The sequence below is a fragment of the Glossina fuscipes genome, unplaced genomic scaffold, assembly GCF_014805625.2.
Source record: "Glossina fuscipes isolate IAEA_lab_2018 unplaced genomic scaffold, Yale_Gfus_2 112, whole genome shotgun sequence".
Classification (NCBI taxonomy): Eukaryota; Metazoa; Arthropoda; class Insecta; order Diptera; family Glossinidae; genus Glossina; species Glossina fuscipes.
In genome coordinates this window covers 2,592,942-2,607,179 of record NW_023998455.1, presented here as the reverse complement: position 1 = coordinate 2,607,179, position 14,238 = coordinate 2,592,942, and the positions used below count along the sequence as shown (strand labels likewise).

Genomic DNA, 14,238 nt, shown 5'->3' with positions numbered 1-14,238 from the left:
TTCGATGGATAAGGTTTTTGTGTGCGAACACTATCAACTTACTGGTTGAAAAGTAGGATAGTATCGGAAAAGTAGACAGTGTGAATCTTCAAAGAGCCGAGTAGTTCATAAAAGACTCAGCTTCGATGGATAAGGTTTTTGTGCGAACACTATCAACTTACTGGTTGAAAAGTAGGATAGTATCGGAAAAGTAGACAGTGTGAATCTGCAAAGAGCCGAGCAGTTCAAACGATAATATAATCAGAATAGTTACGTTGTATACCAGACGGCGAGAAATACCACCCTATCCCCATTGAAATGAAAGCATTTGCAATTTTGTTTCTAAGAAACAAGCACTCAGCTCATGTTGGGAAAATTTTGCGTATAAATGAAGGATGCTAAATTACATTATATATGGCTATTGCCATGAATTAGAAGAACTTCTACGGCTAATGTAACGAATATGAAACCTGAATAAACCTGCTTTTCAATCAACGTAAGCATGCATTTAAATTCAGACAGCTCGTAGAAAACATACTGCTCCAAGCCATACGCATATCTTGCATACTTATTATATATTTAGTCAGTAGAGGCTAGCAATGCATGACAATAGCGGTGTTAGAGGTTTTCGAAAAAGATGTAATTAAACTATCGATCCAAATAAATAAACATTATATGATACAGAACTTTGCACAAAGATTTTAGGAAAAATCAATCATGACAAATTTACTATCGCTTAACGAAACGGTTATACTAATCTCACGCCTTTCAATTAGGTTTCATTCAATCACGTTGCTAAATATTTTGCCTACTGTTTTTCTATGCTGCACACTTGTGTAATAGCAGGTAATAGTAGCATTACCTGCTGCTGTTTGTAACTAACACTGATGCTTATTCCTAAAATGAAACTCGTTTACGTTGATAGACCTTAAAGGCGTCAAATAGTTTACATACTTCACTCACTCATTGTCTTCCCATAAAATGATTGAAGTCGATGCCATTGATTTTACGAAATTATAATATAAAGAAAAAAATAAATTGAAACCGGAGGCTATTGCAATCAGTCGTAACAATTATTATTGAAAAGTGTTTGGCAGACATTGAAATTTGTATGCATTTCTTTTTCAATTTTTTCTTTTTTTTTTTTGCAGGCCTTAAACGGTTTCCTAATGATCCTCACCTGTGATGGAGAAGTATTTTTTGCTACTCACAGCATTGAAAGCTACTTGGGGTTTCATCAGGTAAGTCATAGAAGAATGTTTAAAAGAATATTTATCAGCTTTAAAATACGCAAAGTACGAGAAAAAAAAAGACAGACATGAAAAGAGGGGCGAAAATGGAAAACGAAAAAGAAGAAGAAGGATAAAAAGAAGAGAGAAGATAAGTAGAAGAAAAAAGACACGAAGAAAAATAAAGCAGAATGCATAGAAAGAGAGAATAAAAATGAAATAAGGAAATAAGTTTTAATAACATTGCGTCTAAAGAGAAACTTTTATAAATGCTACGCTAAGGCTAAAAACCTTTAAAAAAAAGAAAACTCAAAATTTGTTTATTCTATAATAATGGATGGACGTGGCTGAACACCGCAATTTCTCTAAAACATAATTGCCATGCATCGGGCGTTGTTTATAAATAATAATCAAAAAAAGCCAGAAAGCAAAGTTGTTGGTCTCCGTTTATGCCGCATTGTAGGCATGTTTTTCTACTATTTTGGACCATTTTCAACACCAAGCTGTCGGCAAGAATTTCGAATGTCTCTACAAACTTGGATATGATATCGTAGTTTTTGCGATCGGGAGCTTCCTTATCACAGATAGACGTACAGACAGAGAACCAAATAAGCAGGCAGACAAACATACAGACAGACAGACAGACAGACAGACATACAGTCAGACAGACATACAGGCAAGCAGACGGACGAACAGTCATACTTTTAACGCCCCAAAATTTAAGACTGACCACGATGAAAAAGTAAAGGTTTCTCAATTTATAGGATCACTAAAGCTTCTTGAAGAGCTTGAAATTACCTTCTAAAATTTGCTACTGTAGGATAACCTATAGAACATGGGAGCTCATGAGTAATAAGTGGCGTCTTCTTTCGTTCACTTCGGCCAAAGGAGTGCAGGGACACATTTGATGCAAGCGGTCTTTTCGTAGCACTGGAGGAAAGCTCAAAATATCGGAGAAAAAATTTCTATCCAAAATAATAGGCAGATTTAGAAAAAATTTCGATCCAAAATAATAGGCAGATTTACTATCAAACCAAAGGTGAACAACCTTTTTTTTATAAACCGGGCAGGAACACAGAACCGTTTGAATGAATGACTTAACAAAAAGATAAAAATTAAAGTTTTTTAGTAAACATTTCTATTATTATCATGTACAAAAAATGAATACAGTAAACATATTACGTAAACTTGAATGCTTATTACTGGTTCTACAGGAAATGTGTCTGATTTGTCTTATACTGCATCATAATTAGGATGTAATTCCTTTGCAACTGTTCGAAGAACTGCTTCTGAACTTTCATTTGCTTACAGCTTTGTCATGTCTATTTATAAATAAATATTTCAAGGTCACACTATCATTAAAAATCGGGCTCTTTATATCAATTCTCCTTACGTACATTCAATTGTTCATTTTATTGCCTAATGAACAAAAGAAGAACATTTAAATACATTTCACCTGACCAGATGAGTTAGTGGGAGCAAATTGAAACGGTTGAAATATTAAGCTTAGCGGGCCAGAAGCTGCCCATACCTGCATTAAACTGTCGCAGAGCTTAGCGAGATATATCGGAATGGGAGCCACGGGGAAAACTAAACAAAATCAAACCGCTTCCCGATACTTAACTGCTGCTGATGTTATTAGGGCGCATATAGAGAAAAATATCGGCATAATCCGACTAAACATCTGCATGTATTCTACCAGATTTTTGTCTTGCAATTACAATTTCAAAAATTCACAATTATATACAGAAGACGGCGGAACATACCTGTCATGCTATTTTAAAAGACATCTTTCAGACACCATTGCTACTGTTACAGTTAAGAAACTTTCCCTATTCCACTTCAATTGGCTTAACAAAACAATCAAACAAACAATAAAAAAAGGAATATCTTTAAAATCACATTTACGCAAAGTGTATTTAGGTATTATGTGACTACCACATCTACCACTTGTTTAACAAGGGCTACGGGGAACTCCCTTTTTTTGCAAAAAAAAGAAAAAAAAAAGAGAAAAGAAAATGCACCTTACCTTCTTTCTACCTTTCATTGTTGTTGTTTTTTCTGATCTTATTATTATACAGCAGTCGAAAATTCTGATTGCAAATAAAAAAATATTTATTAACTTGTTTATTTTTCATAAAAAGGAAGGGAACGCTACTACGCGATTAAGTGTGGCAATGCGTTATCAAGTGAACCCAATTGGAAAAAATTCAGTTTTTAAAAAGACAGTTGTACTGTTCCTCAAAAGGTTTCTCCATAGGATTGTTCTACAAGCAAGTCTTTGTTGTACTATTTATCGATTACCATTCGACTAATGTGTACATGGACTATCTCCCATTCTTATTTACACCAAAATTGAGACGAGCGAGTCGAGAACGAATGCTTTAAGTATGGATAAGAAAGCTTAGCATGAGTTAAAAGTGGCACAGTTTTCCTCATAATTCTACTCACAACTCTGATATTGGCTTTGGGTAAAAAATTTGTGTTCAGACTAACCCAAAATCGAAGATGTCTTACATAATTTCTATGGACTTGCAAGAAAAGCATTTGCCCGCATTCATCAAAAGTACCGTAAACTGACTCTACAAGAGATCAAAGTTGTTCTTCTTGAAATTGTTTCGAACAAATACTAAACCATTCTTAAAGAAAGCAGATAGACGAGAGAATAAAAGGAAAAAAGGTTTTATCAAGGTTTTCCGAGTCTAAACCTGATTTCGGAAGCCTAACTATGGCTTGGTGACTCCAACATTTTAACTTCCAGTAACCCCTGCAAGGGATCTGGAAAGGAACATTAAGCCGACGTTCCTCATTGCCCTACTGAAAGCGACTTTTTTTTAGACATGGACATGAACTTTTTATTCTCGTGGACATCTTTCTTTTGTTGGGACAGTAATTGATCTAATCTTCTAAGGCAAGTAAGTCAGAGCGAGTAAGGCGTGCATTCGATTGGATGTATCTGCAATATAAACGTTTGGAATGTTGTGATATGTCGAGATAGATGCCTGTTCCCATACGCTTTACACCCGATGGAACGAGTTACAGTTTTTTCACGCGTGGTATACAACTTACCTCCACCGCACTTTGTGTAAAAATAAATTAACCCGTAAGCGGCTGAAAGTTACGGCTGCATCGCATGGAAAGACTGAAAGATAAGTAAATGAATTCATTCATTACAGAAACCTGACGTCATCGGGCACCTAGAACTTGCAAAGCAAAAGTTAGTCATAAGACGTTCACATCGTCCCCGAAATGTCCAGTCTTTTGAACGGTCTTCTGTACTTGATAAAATGAGAAAAAGTATACTTGTGGAACTGATAAGGAAAAATGGATAAGAAGGAGCAAGCATTTCAAGCATTTCTCCGTCTTATAGGCTTTTTATATAAAGTATTTGCTTTGATTCGATTTCTTTGCTACGTCATTGAATTGTTCGGTTTCGCTGTAAATTGCCTGCAGGTGCTGCGACCGGGCTTGACTTATGCCAAAACAAATAAAAACACTATAGTTCAATACCCTACATCATCTATAAATCCACTTTTAAAGATAAGACATTATATAGGAGACGGCCGAAAAAGTGATCCAATCTGAACTATTTTCAATCGCATTCATCTTTGACACCAAAAATATATGGGTGCACCGAATTTCATCGGGATGTCTCAAAACTAGCGGCCTGTTTAACAGGAAAACAAGACAGACAGGCGACAGGGGCACAGGGGGACAGGCAAACTCAGGTTTATAGAAAAGGTGGATCTATCTAAAGTCCTTCTGCGTGTTGCATTTACCCGCACCAACTTGCACCACAAGTAGTCCTGATGGACCGATGGCAGAGGGAAATGCCAAGAGAAACCATAATGGGTGTTATGGACATAAACTGCAAAGAAGCACACAAGCAAATGAAAAGAAGCTTTTTTTAAATGGAGACCTTTCCCCTTTGAAACACCACTGGGCATACGCCCATCACAAATATTGCGATATTGAAATTATTTTCAGACTTCTCTAATTTTCCAATTGGCTCTTATCCTTCAATCTTGCTTTCTTGCAAGGAACACAATTTTTCATTTTCACAATCAGAAACTAATATTACAACGTCAGAGCAACAAGAAGAAGGAACAAGACAAAGTTAAACGTATCATCTGGTCGTAGCCGCAGCGATAACATTAACAACAACAAAAACAAAAACAACAACAACAACAACAATAACACGTCAATTGAAATTTTGATGTTTATGTGCTGTTGGACACACGAGCTGAACGCACAATGCACAACGCACAACGAAACATCATCAATAAATGGAATGATGCAGTATTTGTTTTTGCTTTACTAACCAATATTATTACCGTTGTTTTCTTTTTTGAATTAATGGTACGTGTGGTGTGGCACACATTTAACTGGCAATTGTACTAAGAGGAGTACACAAGTATGTATGCATGAAATGTTATGCTTTTCAATGTTAACTAACAATTGGAATTGTAGAGTATGATCACAACGATGATGTTGATGATGATAATGACGATGGTTATGACTATGACTTTTTTATATCGAAGTTCAAAGGAGTCTTCGGTTTATAATTTATTTGTAAATGTGCAAAAAAAAAAAAAACAAAACAGAATAATAATAAAAAGTGTGTTACGCCCACTTGGGCATCCCAATTAAAAATTAAGTTGTTGAAAAGAAATTTAACATACATACACATATAAATACGTATATATGCGCGCGCGCTCACACAGTTGCCGCGCCAGACGCCAGCCATGAAGCAAAGAAATTTAACTACTTTCGCTTGTTTAAATAACATTTAATAGAAATTCTTAAGATGCCCTCCCCGCCCCCAACCCTTTCCCCTATTCCCTCCTTCCCCCTTTCTCACTCACCAAACTCCGGCACGCAGTAGTTTCATTAAAAATTAATTCTTAAAATTTTTATATAAAATTTTTCAATTAATTTCAATACAAACGTACGAGCTTCCAACCTTTAAGGAATACAACCTCCGTCTTACAAATTTATGGCTCAATTGTTTAGCTACCCATGGTGAAGAGAGTAAGAAACAGCAGCAAATTTATAATCAATACAAAAAAATAAAAAAAAAAACAAAAAAAAAAGATATAAATATCCTAAGAAATGTGAAACACAAACACCCAGGTGATTATTTCAATTTAGACCTGGTGATGATTTATTTCAACACCGTTAAATAAAAAAATGCAACACAAAAGGAAAAATTCTTTCTTTTTTTTTCATTTATCTTAGGGCTTATCTTAGCCTTTATGTTCACCACATAAAAAAGCAACGTAATGATTAAGCAAATGCCAAAAGGTATGCTATGGTTTTGCGTACATTTTAACTATTTAAGCCAAGTTATTTCAAGAACAAGTAAAATTGTGATCTAAACTCACATTAATTACACCCTGCGCCACAGGTTAGTGGGACAGACCAGAAAAACTTAAGATAGACCCGCCTTTAATATATCGCTTGATTCGGATCTTCTGAAGCGATCTAAACTTGTCTGTCCGTATACTCGTATATTATTTTGTTCAAGCTACAAGCAATTTTTGAGATATTGTAACGAAATTTGGTACACTGACATGCTTTGGCCCAAGGATGAACGCTATTCAAAATGGTTCGGATCAGTTCACTTTTTCGACCACTTGCATTTCGCTTTTCAAAATTTTTCAAGAAAACTCGCTATATAATAGAGGTTCGGCATTCTAAACTGGTATGCAAAATTTAGCTCGGCTGGAACAATTTTTTGAACTCTCTCTCCTATAACCTTTATATGGTAAAACGGTTTAATTTCCAATATTTCACGTTGTCAATTATGTCATAAATGTGTGTATGTGTAAATTAACAAAGAAATCAATCTCGTCGAATTTGGAGTATGTAGGTCCATTTTTTTATGCATCAGTAGGTAGTATGCTTAGGAGATGTAAACCCTTATATGCCAAAAAAAGGCCTATCGATAGTATTTCATGATGAAAATTGGTTTATGATAGTAATTTGGCGTAAAAATTGAATAGATCATATTTGAACGTCATTGGTTTATTTCTTTGACCCCACATCAGAATATAGAATTTTTCATGAGCCCTTCAGGGAAACACTTAACTTTAATATTTTATAATAAAAATTGGCCCACGATAGCAATGTAGCAAGAAAACTTAAGTCTAATTTGTAACTTTTTATTACGTGAAAATGAAAAATAATAAAATGGAATGCGTCACGTGCTGTTTCGGGCGTCCTTCCATATGCGGGCTTTCATAAAATAGATGCCCTTGCAAGATGATAATGTGTAAATTTTGGTGTATTGCTAACAAAATCAGTGAATAACTGTATTAGTCAAAGTGTTGCAAAATATCTTATATCTTAGATCGATTTAGCAGGTGATTCCAAATCGATCGGTGCAATAAATGTTGGATATATCTCAGGTCCAAAAAATGTCAGTATATCTAATTTGATCAAAACATCTCAAAGATTGTGACGCGTAGATTGAATACAGGGATGCATAAATAAGCATCAGACGAACAGCAAAGCCTAGATTCTGAATTGATTGGTATATCTCAGGTTAGTACGAGCTATACTATAAATAGCATAATAATAATAAAGTTGAAAGATCAGAATCTTTTTAAAATGAAAGTATCGTTCATGCTCCTTCTAAACCTTTGACATTCTTTTTTTCCAACGTCGCCCTCTATAGGGGTTGAAGCTGTTATGGCCATAAGGAAGCACAGAAGGAGAGATAGCAATCTGGGAGGCTTACGCTCGTAACTGTTATGCATTTATCGACCAAGTATTCAGTGTAGCTACGACCGCTCACCAATTGTAATGGTCTCTAGAGCATTCGGTATTTTGAATACGGTCATGCCACTTGACCATGCAGTAGTCTATGAAAAATTATCTTCTTTATCGTCTTCTCTAACTTTATTAATCTTTTTTCATATATTTTCCTTTACAGTCCGACATTGTACATCAGTCCGTTTACGAGCTGGTGCATTCAGAGGATCGCGAAGAGTTGCAACGTCAGCTTCTATGGAATTCATTTTTACCTGCGGATATGTCTAGTATGCAATTATCGGAAACATTAGCTCCCGATAAAATCATTTATTTAGAACGTAGTTTCACGGTGCGCTTTCGTTGCCTTTTGGATAATACCTCCGGTTTTTTACGACTCGATATACGAGGACGCATTAAGATACTACATGGACAAAATCGCAAAACTGAAGAACCTCCCTTAGCGTTATTTGCTTACTGTACGCCGTTTGGTCCGCCCAGTTTATTAGAAATACCGCATAAAGAGAATATGTTTAAATCGAAACATAAATTGGATTTTTCTTTAGTTTCAATGGATCAGAGGTAAGCGAGTGAAAACATAGCTATGAACAATGATAAGATTAATACGCTGTGCTTGCAGAGGCAAGCATGTTTTGGGTTATTCTGATGCAGAGCTTATTAACATGGGCGGCTATGATTTGGTGCATTATGATGACCTAGCCTATGTGGCCAGCGCCCATCAAGAACGTAGGTATCTCGAGGAATTCGTTTTTGTTTTTTTTTTTGTTAATTTGGAAAAGAAGTCACTTTGGAATTTTTATTTTCTTACAGTTCTAAAAACGGGTGCTTCCGGGATGATTGCTTACCGTTATCAAAAGAAAGATGGTGGTTGGCAATGGCTTCAGACGAGGTAAGTTTTATAAATGACAAAAAATAATTGCTGGGATAATCACTTAAGGTTGTTTTTACGCATACAGTTCCCGCTTAGTTTACAAAAATTCCAAACCCGACTTTGTGATCTGTACTCATCGTCAGTTAATGGATGAAGAAGGCTTTGATTTGTTGGGCAAACGGACCATGGATTTCAAAGTAAGTTATTTAGATACGGGACTAGCCTCAACCTATTTTTCGGAAGCGGATCAATTAGTAGTGCCACCAAGTGGGTCTCCGAACTCTCTACCACCTCCAGTAACTCCTACTCGACCAAATCGGCGATACAAGACGCAATTGCGAGATTTCTTATCAACATGTCGCTCCAAACGTAAAATGCAACAACAAACCCAGCAAACTTCCCCGTTAAGCCAGGTTAGGCAATCTTACAGAAACTCAAAAGACACTCAGTATGTGATGTGAATGCTATTGTTATTTCAGGTAACTTCGCCTGCGCCGGTTGTAGAGTATCTACCCGATCCTGCTGTGGCTGTTGCAGCTGCCTACTCTAATTTAAATCCTATGTATACAACCTCACCGTATGCCACTGCTGCGGATAATATTTATATGGGCTCCTCAGTGCATTCTAGCAACTTTTATCCTGTCACAGAAAATCTTTTTCATCAATATCGTTTACAAGGTGTAGGTGGCTACTACGCCGACTATCACCATTCCGGGGCACCAGCTCCAACATATGTAACAAACGGTTTCCTTTCCTACGATGGTTATGCTATCACTTCCAAAGATGAAAAATGGCAAGATACCGGGAAGTACTACAGCGGCTATAGTAGCGGTTACGGAAGTCCCACTTCCACAACGCAAGTAAGTAAATAGGACGATTCCAGTGTTTAACAAAAGGAATAAAAATTAATGAGCATCGTTTCTAGCAAGTTCCTTTAAAAACACCAAAGACCTCTCCTCATGTCATGGAAGTTGTGTCTTGCTCTTCAAATGGCCCTTCACCAGTGGCAAGTGGTGGAGGAGGAGCGTCAGCTTCAGCTAATGGTGGTGTTGTAACACCTAAAGTTGAGATATCCAATCAAGATCCTTATGAACGCCAAACCGTCCTTATGTGGGGCTCTCAATCGAGTGGAGTGCCCATCAATAGTCTGAACACAACAACATCATTAGCTCAACGTCATATTTCGAATAGTTTAGAGCGTTCCCCTCAAAATACCCCATTAACCAATGGCCTTAGCTATTCAACTAGCGGTGATAGTGAAGTGACAACAAAGTGGAATGGCGTTACACCGGCCAAGGATGCAAAAACGTCATCGACGCCCGAGAATTATCAACTACATCATGATGACTCGGGCTTGTATTCTTCATCCTCGCATACAACTTCACCTCAGCACAGACTGAATAGTAGCAGTAATACCACACTGGCTCATAATACGGTGGCTGATAGTTTAAATAATACTTCAACAAATGCACCGCGTAATAGTCATACATCGGCAACAGCACAAGCAACTCTAGTGGCCACGGCTACTACAAATAGTACACCATTGCAACATAATAGCGATAACAGTAGCAGCACTCTGGTCATATCAGGAGCACATCAGGCCCACAATAATTTGCAACAACAATTGACAACTTCGTCACACCATCACCACCATCAGCCACAACAATCGTCACCCCATCAAAATCATCATCACAGTCAACAACAGCATCATCATGCCCATCATGCTTCTGCACATACATCACCACATCATCATCATCATCATCATCATCATGCACATCATCATGGTCACGGGCCGTGGAGAAATACACCGTGTAATCGTTGTTTTCATCATCACAGCGCACACACTACTACGGCACCAAATGGCACTGAGGTATGGAGTCCAGCTGCCACATACGCAACACAATACGCATCGCAATATTTCTCCTATCACCATCACCATGCTGCCACCACTTCTTGTACCACAGCAACGGCACCACCATTGCAACCACCACCAGCACAACCACCGCACATTAGTAGCAGCACACAGTAGTCATTCGTGTAACAAGTTAAATTAGATATCGGGTGTGTAGCAAAGAGATTTTGTTATCAAAGTCCTTTTCAGGGTTTCTTTAATGGTTTCAATATTATTCTGTGATAAAATGGTAAACGGTTTTTCTCCTACATATTAAACTATAACTTTCATTGGGTAATCTCACAAGCGCCTGCGTTTCGCTACATTTTCTCGATTCCTCGGGCAGCTTTAAAGCGATGCACTTTATAGAAGCGAACTTATCACATAGAAGAAGTTCCCTGATATTGCAATGCTTTCTCACTTTTCCATCGTCAGGGGAAGAACTGAGAAATGCTACCTATTCTGTCTTCTGTGTAAGAAGGTCAGTTCATCAAAGAAAAACCAAACTTTGCTCTTCTTTACACATAATGCCTTTTCCGAGTACACAAGCCGTACATGTCAGATGTAAACACCACACTGCACTTCTTTAGGTCTCAACAGACTCAGCAAAATTTGTTATAACGAAAATTTGGCAGCGGACTGAATAAGACGAGGCAATAGAAACAACAAAATTTGAAACATCCTTTCCCAATAAAAATTTCATTTGATAGCACTTCCCTTCTTATAACCTCTATGCTTTCGATGTCATTGACAATAATGTCCGGTAGTAGTTGCCTACGTAATGCAAGCATTATTCAATCAATATATTCGCGTACCGTAGTGCTTACCGTACCGAACGAATTGCTCGGCCTTTCAATTAGTGGCCATGCGGCCTTTCATCCGACGATCTGGTTTTATTCATATATGCTTTTAATCTTTTACACTTTTCTGTGCCTTTCACTTACTCTTTCTGTCTCTTTTTTCTTTTTTATGCTTTTTTTTATCATAATTTACTTTTAAAACACTGTAATACACTTGAAAAAAAAAACACACACACAAAGCACAAGATCTTGAAAAAAATAAGAAAAACTTAAAATTAAACATTATCACGCAACTAATTTTTTGAAAAACGTCTCTTTCCTCCATATATCGAATAAAACGAAAAATAAATCACAACAGATTATGCTCAGTCAGGAACAACAACACCAGCAACAAGAACAACAACAAGAACACATACTGCAATTAAGTACATATGATCAGACCGGCTTGCAGCCCCTAACCTCATTGGTTACACGTGGTGGTGGCTGCACGAACGCGACAGGAACTGTTACGGCAATAACGGCAACAGCATCCATTGATTCAGTCTCACCCTCATGTACATCACCCATTATGCCAACAATACAACAGCTGCCTGCCATAGGAAATGTAATAAACGGTTTAAATAGCGCAGCGACAAGGGGAAGTAGTCATCATCATCATTTATCAAATGGCAACACCAGTCCTTATCATCAATTGGCAATAATAGCATCACCCATTGTTATTACAACTTCAGCGACCGTGGAAACTGACGAACTCACTCCCAATGGCGCCGGAGGAGTGGCTTTACAAACACTCACCACCGGCAATACGCATCTAAGTGGAGGTAGTAGTCTAGCTTTGCATAACAGTACTGGTGGCATTGGAGCCAGTTTTAAAACAACACGCAATAGTTTAATGCATCCCTCAGCATTAACTTATGCTACAAATGCTTACGTCATCGGTGGTGCTGGCAGCATTTCTGCTACCAGTGGCCAATGCACTTCATTAAGCGGTTTCGATCAAACTGCAATAGACGGCAGTCCATTACTAACCTTTTCAGAGGTAACAAACACTTTACTTAATCAATAGATCCCGAATTAAGTTAAAAAGCAAAAAAAAAAAAAAAAAAAAACATTTTCTATTAAAAATTGTATAAGATATTTACAAGCAATATTAGGCACAAAGTAATTGAAATAGAGAATATGATAATGACGCGATTTTTTCAATATGCAACTAATGCTATAAGAAGGGATTTAATTAAATTTTTATAAAAAAGTTTTTAATTACACTTAAAAAATATCTTGGCCAATATTATATGATAGCAAAGAGAATGCATTAAAATAAGAAAGACGTTATAAATTCGCTTAGAACCAACTTTTTAAATATCCACAACCAGTTTACATAAGATATTTGAGGGCAAAAGAAACAAAATGAAGGCATTCCTCTCTGCAAGCATCGTACATAGTTCTTCATATCGTATATATTTCATAATTTTATATGATTTGGCAACACTTTTTAGGCAATGGTAAAAATTAAAAAGAATGTTTATATGTTTGGCATAATAGATTTATGCGGGCGTCGGTTTTTGAACACGATAGACAGATTTTAATTGGAACTTAATGCTATAAGTTAAAAGCTGTAAAGGTGTGAGTTCTTGACTGAAACGTTTAAAAACCAATTCCATGCAATTCCATGTCATAACTTTACTGATACGTGCTTTAGGCGTAAAGCATATACACCTGAATTCCGCAGTTAGTTACTCTGTCAAATTACCAAATTCGTAGTGCAAATACATTCAAACATTGGGTAACCCATGAATAAGTGGAGAAAATTTTAAAGGAATATCTTGAAAGTCCGTAAATACGAGTCCTGGATGGATATGAAACCGGCCACACTAAACGGTGAAAACTATGCCAGCGTTATGAGCCGCATCTATGTCAAATATGTTGTGTTATATCACCTGATGACACAAAGCCCGAAGAAAGGTTTCTAATTTTGAAAAGTTCATTTGAAAGTGATCATGTAGCAGAAAGCTTGTTTAGGTAGGAATGAGATATAATTGTGAAATGTTTCTACCTGCTTCCGTAGGAGAAGTGCTTATAAATTTTCCATTCTTCGCGACACCTATACTAATGACGTTAAGGATGTGTCATCAACACAAAAAACTAACTCAATTTGTTTGTCCGTCCATCCGTCCACTTGTCGGTAAACTTTGAATAAGTAAAGAAGAGGAGAATAAGATGAAGGAGATATCCACATAACATTCAGAGCAATTTACACGATGTCCCTTTATCGGTCCGTCTATGCGTCGTCTATTTGGAAAGTACTCATCAGTGACCTAAATCAATAGTATCATGCAACTATCTCCGCAAGGTTTTCAGACTATTTATCCTAATAACACGCAAGAGTAGCCTAGAACGTCAAGTTAGTGTTCGTAGGCTTAAGATTCAAAAGCGGTAAAGTTGACTTTTGTTGTAGCTATACTGAGCGATTAATCAAAAGCATAATATTTACCGACTGGAGACATACCCACTAAAATGCTATCATCACCTCTCTATTTCGTCTTTTTTCCTCACTCTCATTCTCACTATAACCGTGTTAGACGCATAAAGACGAACATGTGGATATCGGTATTCATAATATTGAAGAATATAATGGAGATCAACGATGCTCATGAAATTAATCGAATACATTACCGATAACGGATAACGAAATTT

At 36.9% G+C, this 14,238-nt stretch overlaps 1 protein-coding gene across 1 annotated transcript in view; it reads left to right on the top strand.

Moving 5' to 3' along the window:
* LOC119639137 overlaps nucleotides 1-13,688 on the top strand; it is a 91,029-nt gene extending 77,341 nt beyond the window's left edge. Inside the window, exons 4-11 of the mRNA XM_038036364.1 lie at nucleotides 1,131-1,220; nucleotides 8,146-8,543; nucleotides 8,602-8,708; nucleotides 8,793-8,871; nucleotides 8,939-9,266; nucleotides 9,333-9,713; nucleotides 9,779-10,288; nucleotides 11,903-13,688. Coding sequence (XP_037892292.1) covers nucleotides 1,131-1,220; nucleotides 8,146-8,543; nucleotides 8,602-8,708; nucleotides 8,793-8,871; nucleotides 8,939-9,266; nucleotides 9,333-9,713; nucleotides 9,779-10,288; nucleotides 11,903-12,610 — 2,601 coding nt within the window. The 3' untranslated portion in view covers nucleotides 12,611-13,688. The remainder of the gene's footprint in view (nucleotides 1-1,130; nucleotides 1,221-8,145; nucleotides 8,544-8,601; nucleotides 8,709-8,792; nucleotides 8,872-8,938; nucleotides 9,267-9,332; nucleotides 9,714-9,778; nucleotides 10,289-11,902) is intronic.
* Nucleotides 13,689-14,238: the final 550 nt, after the last annotated feature.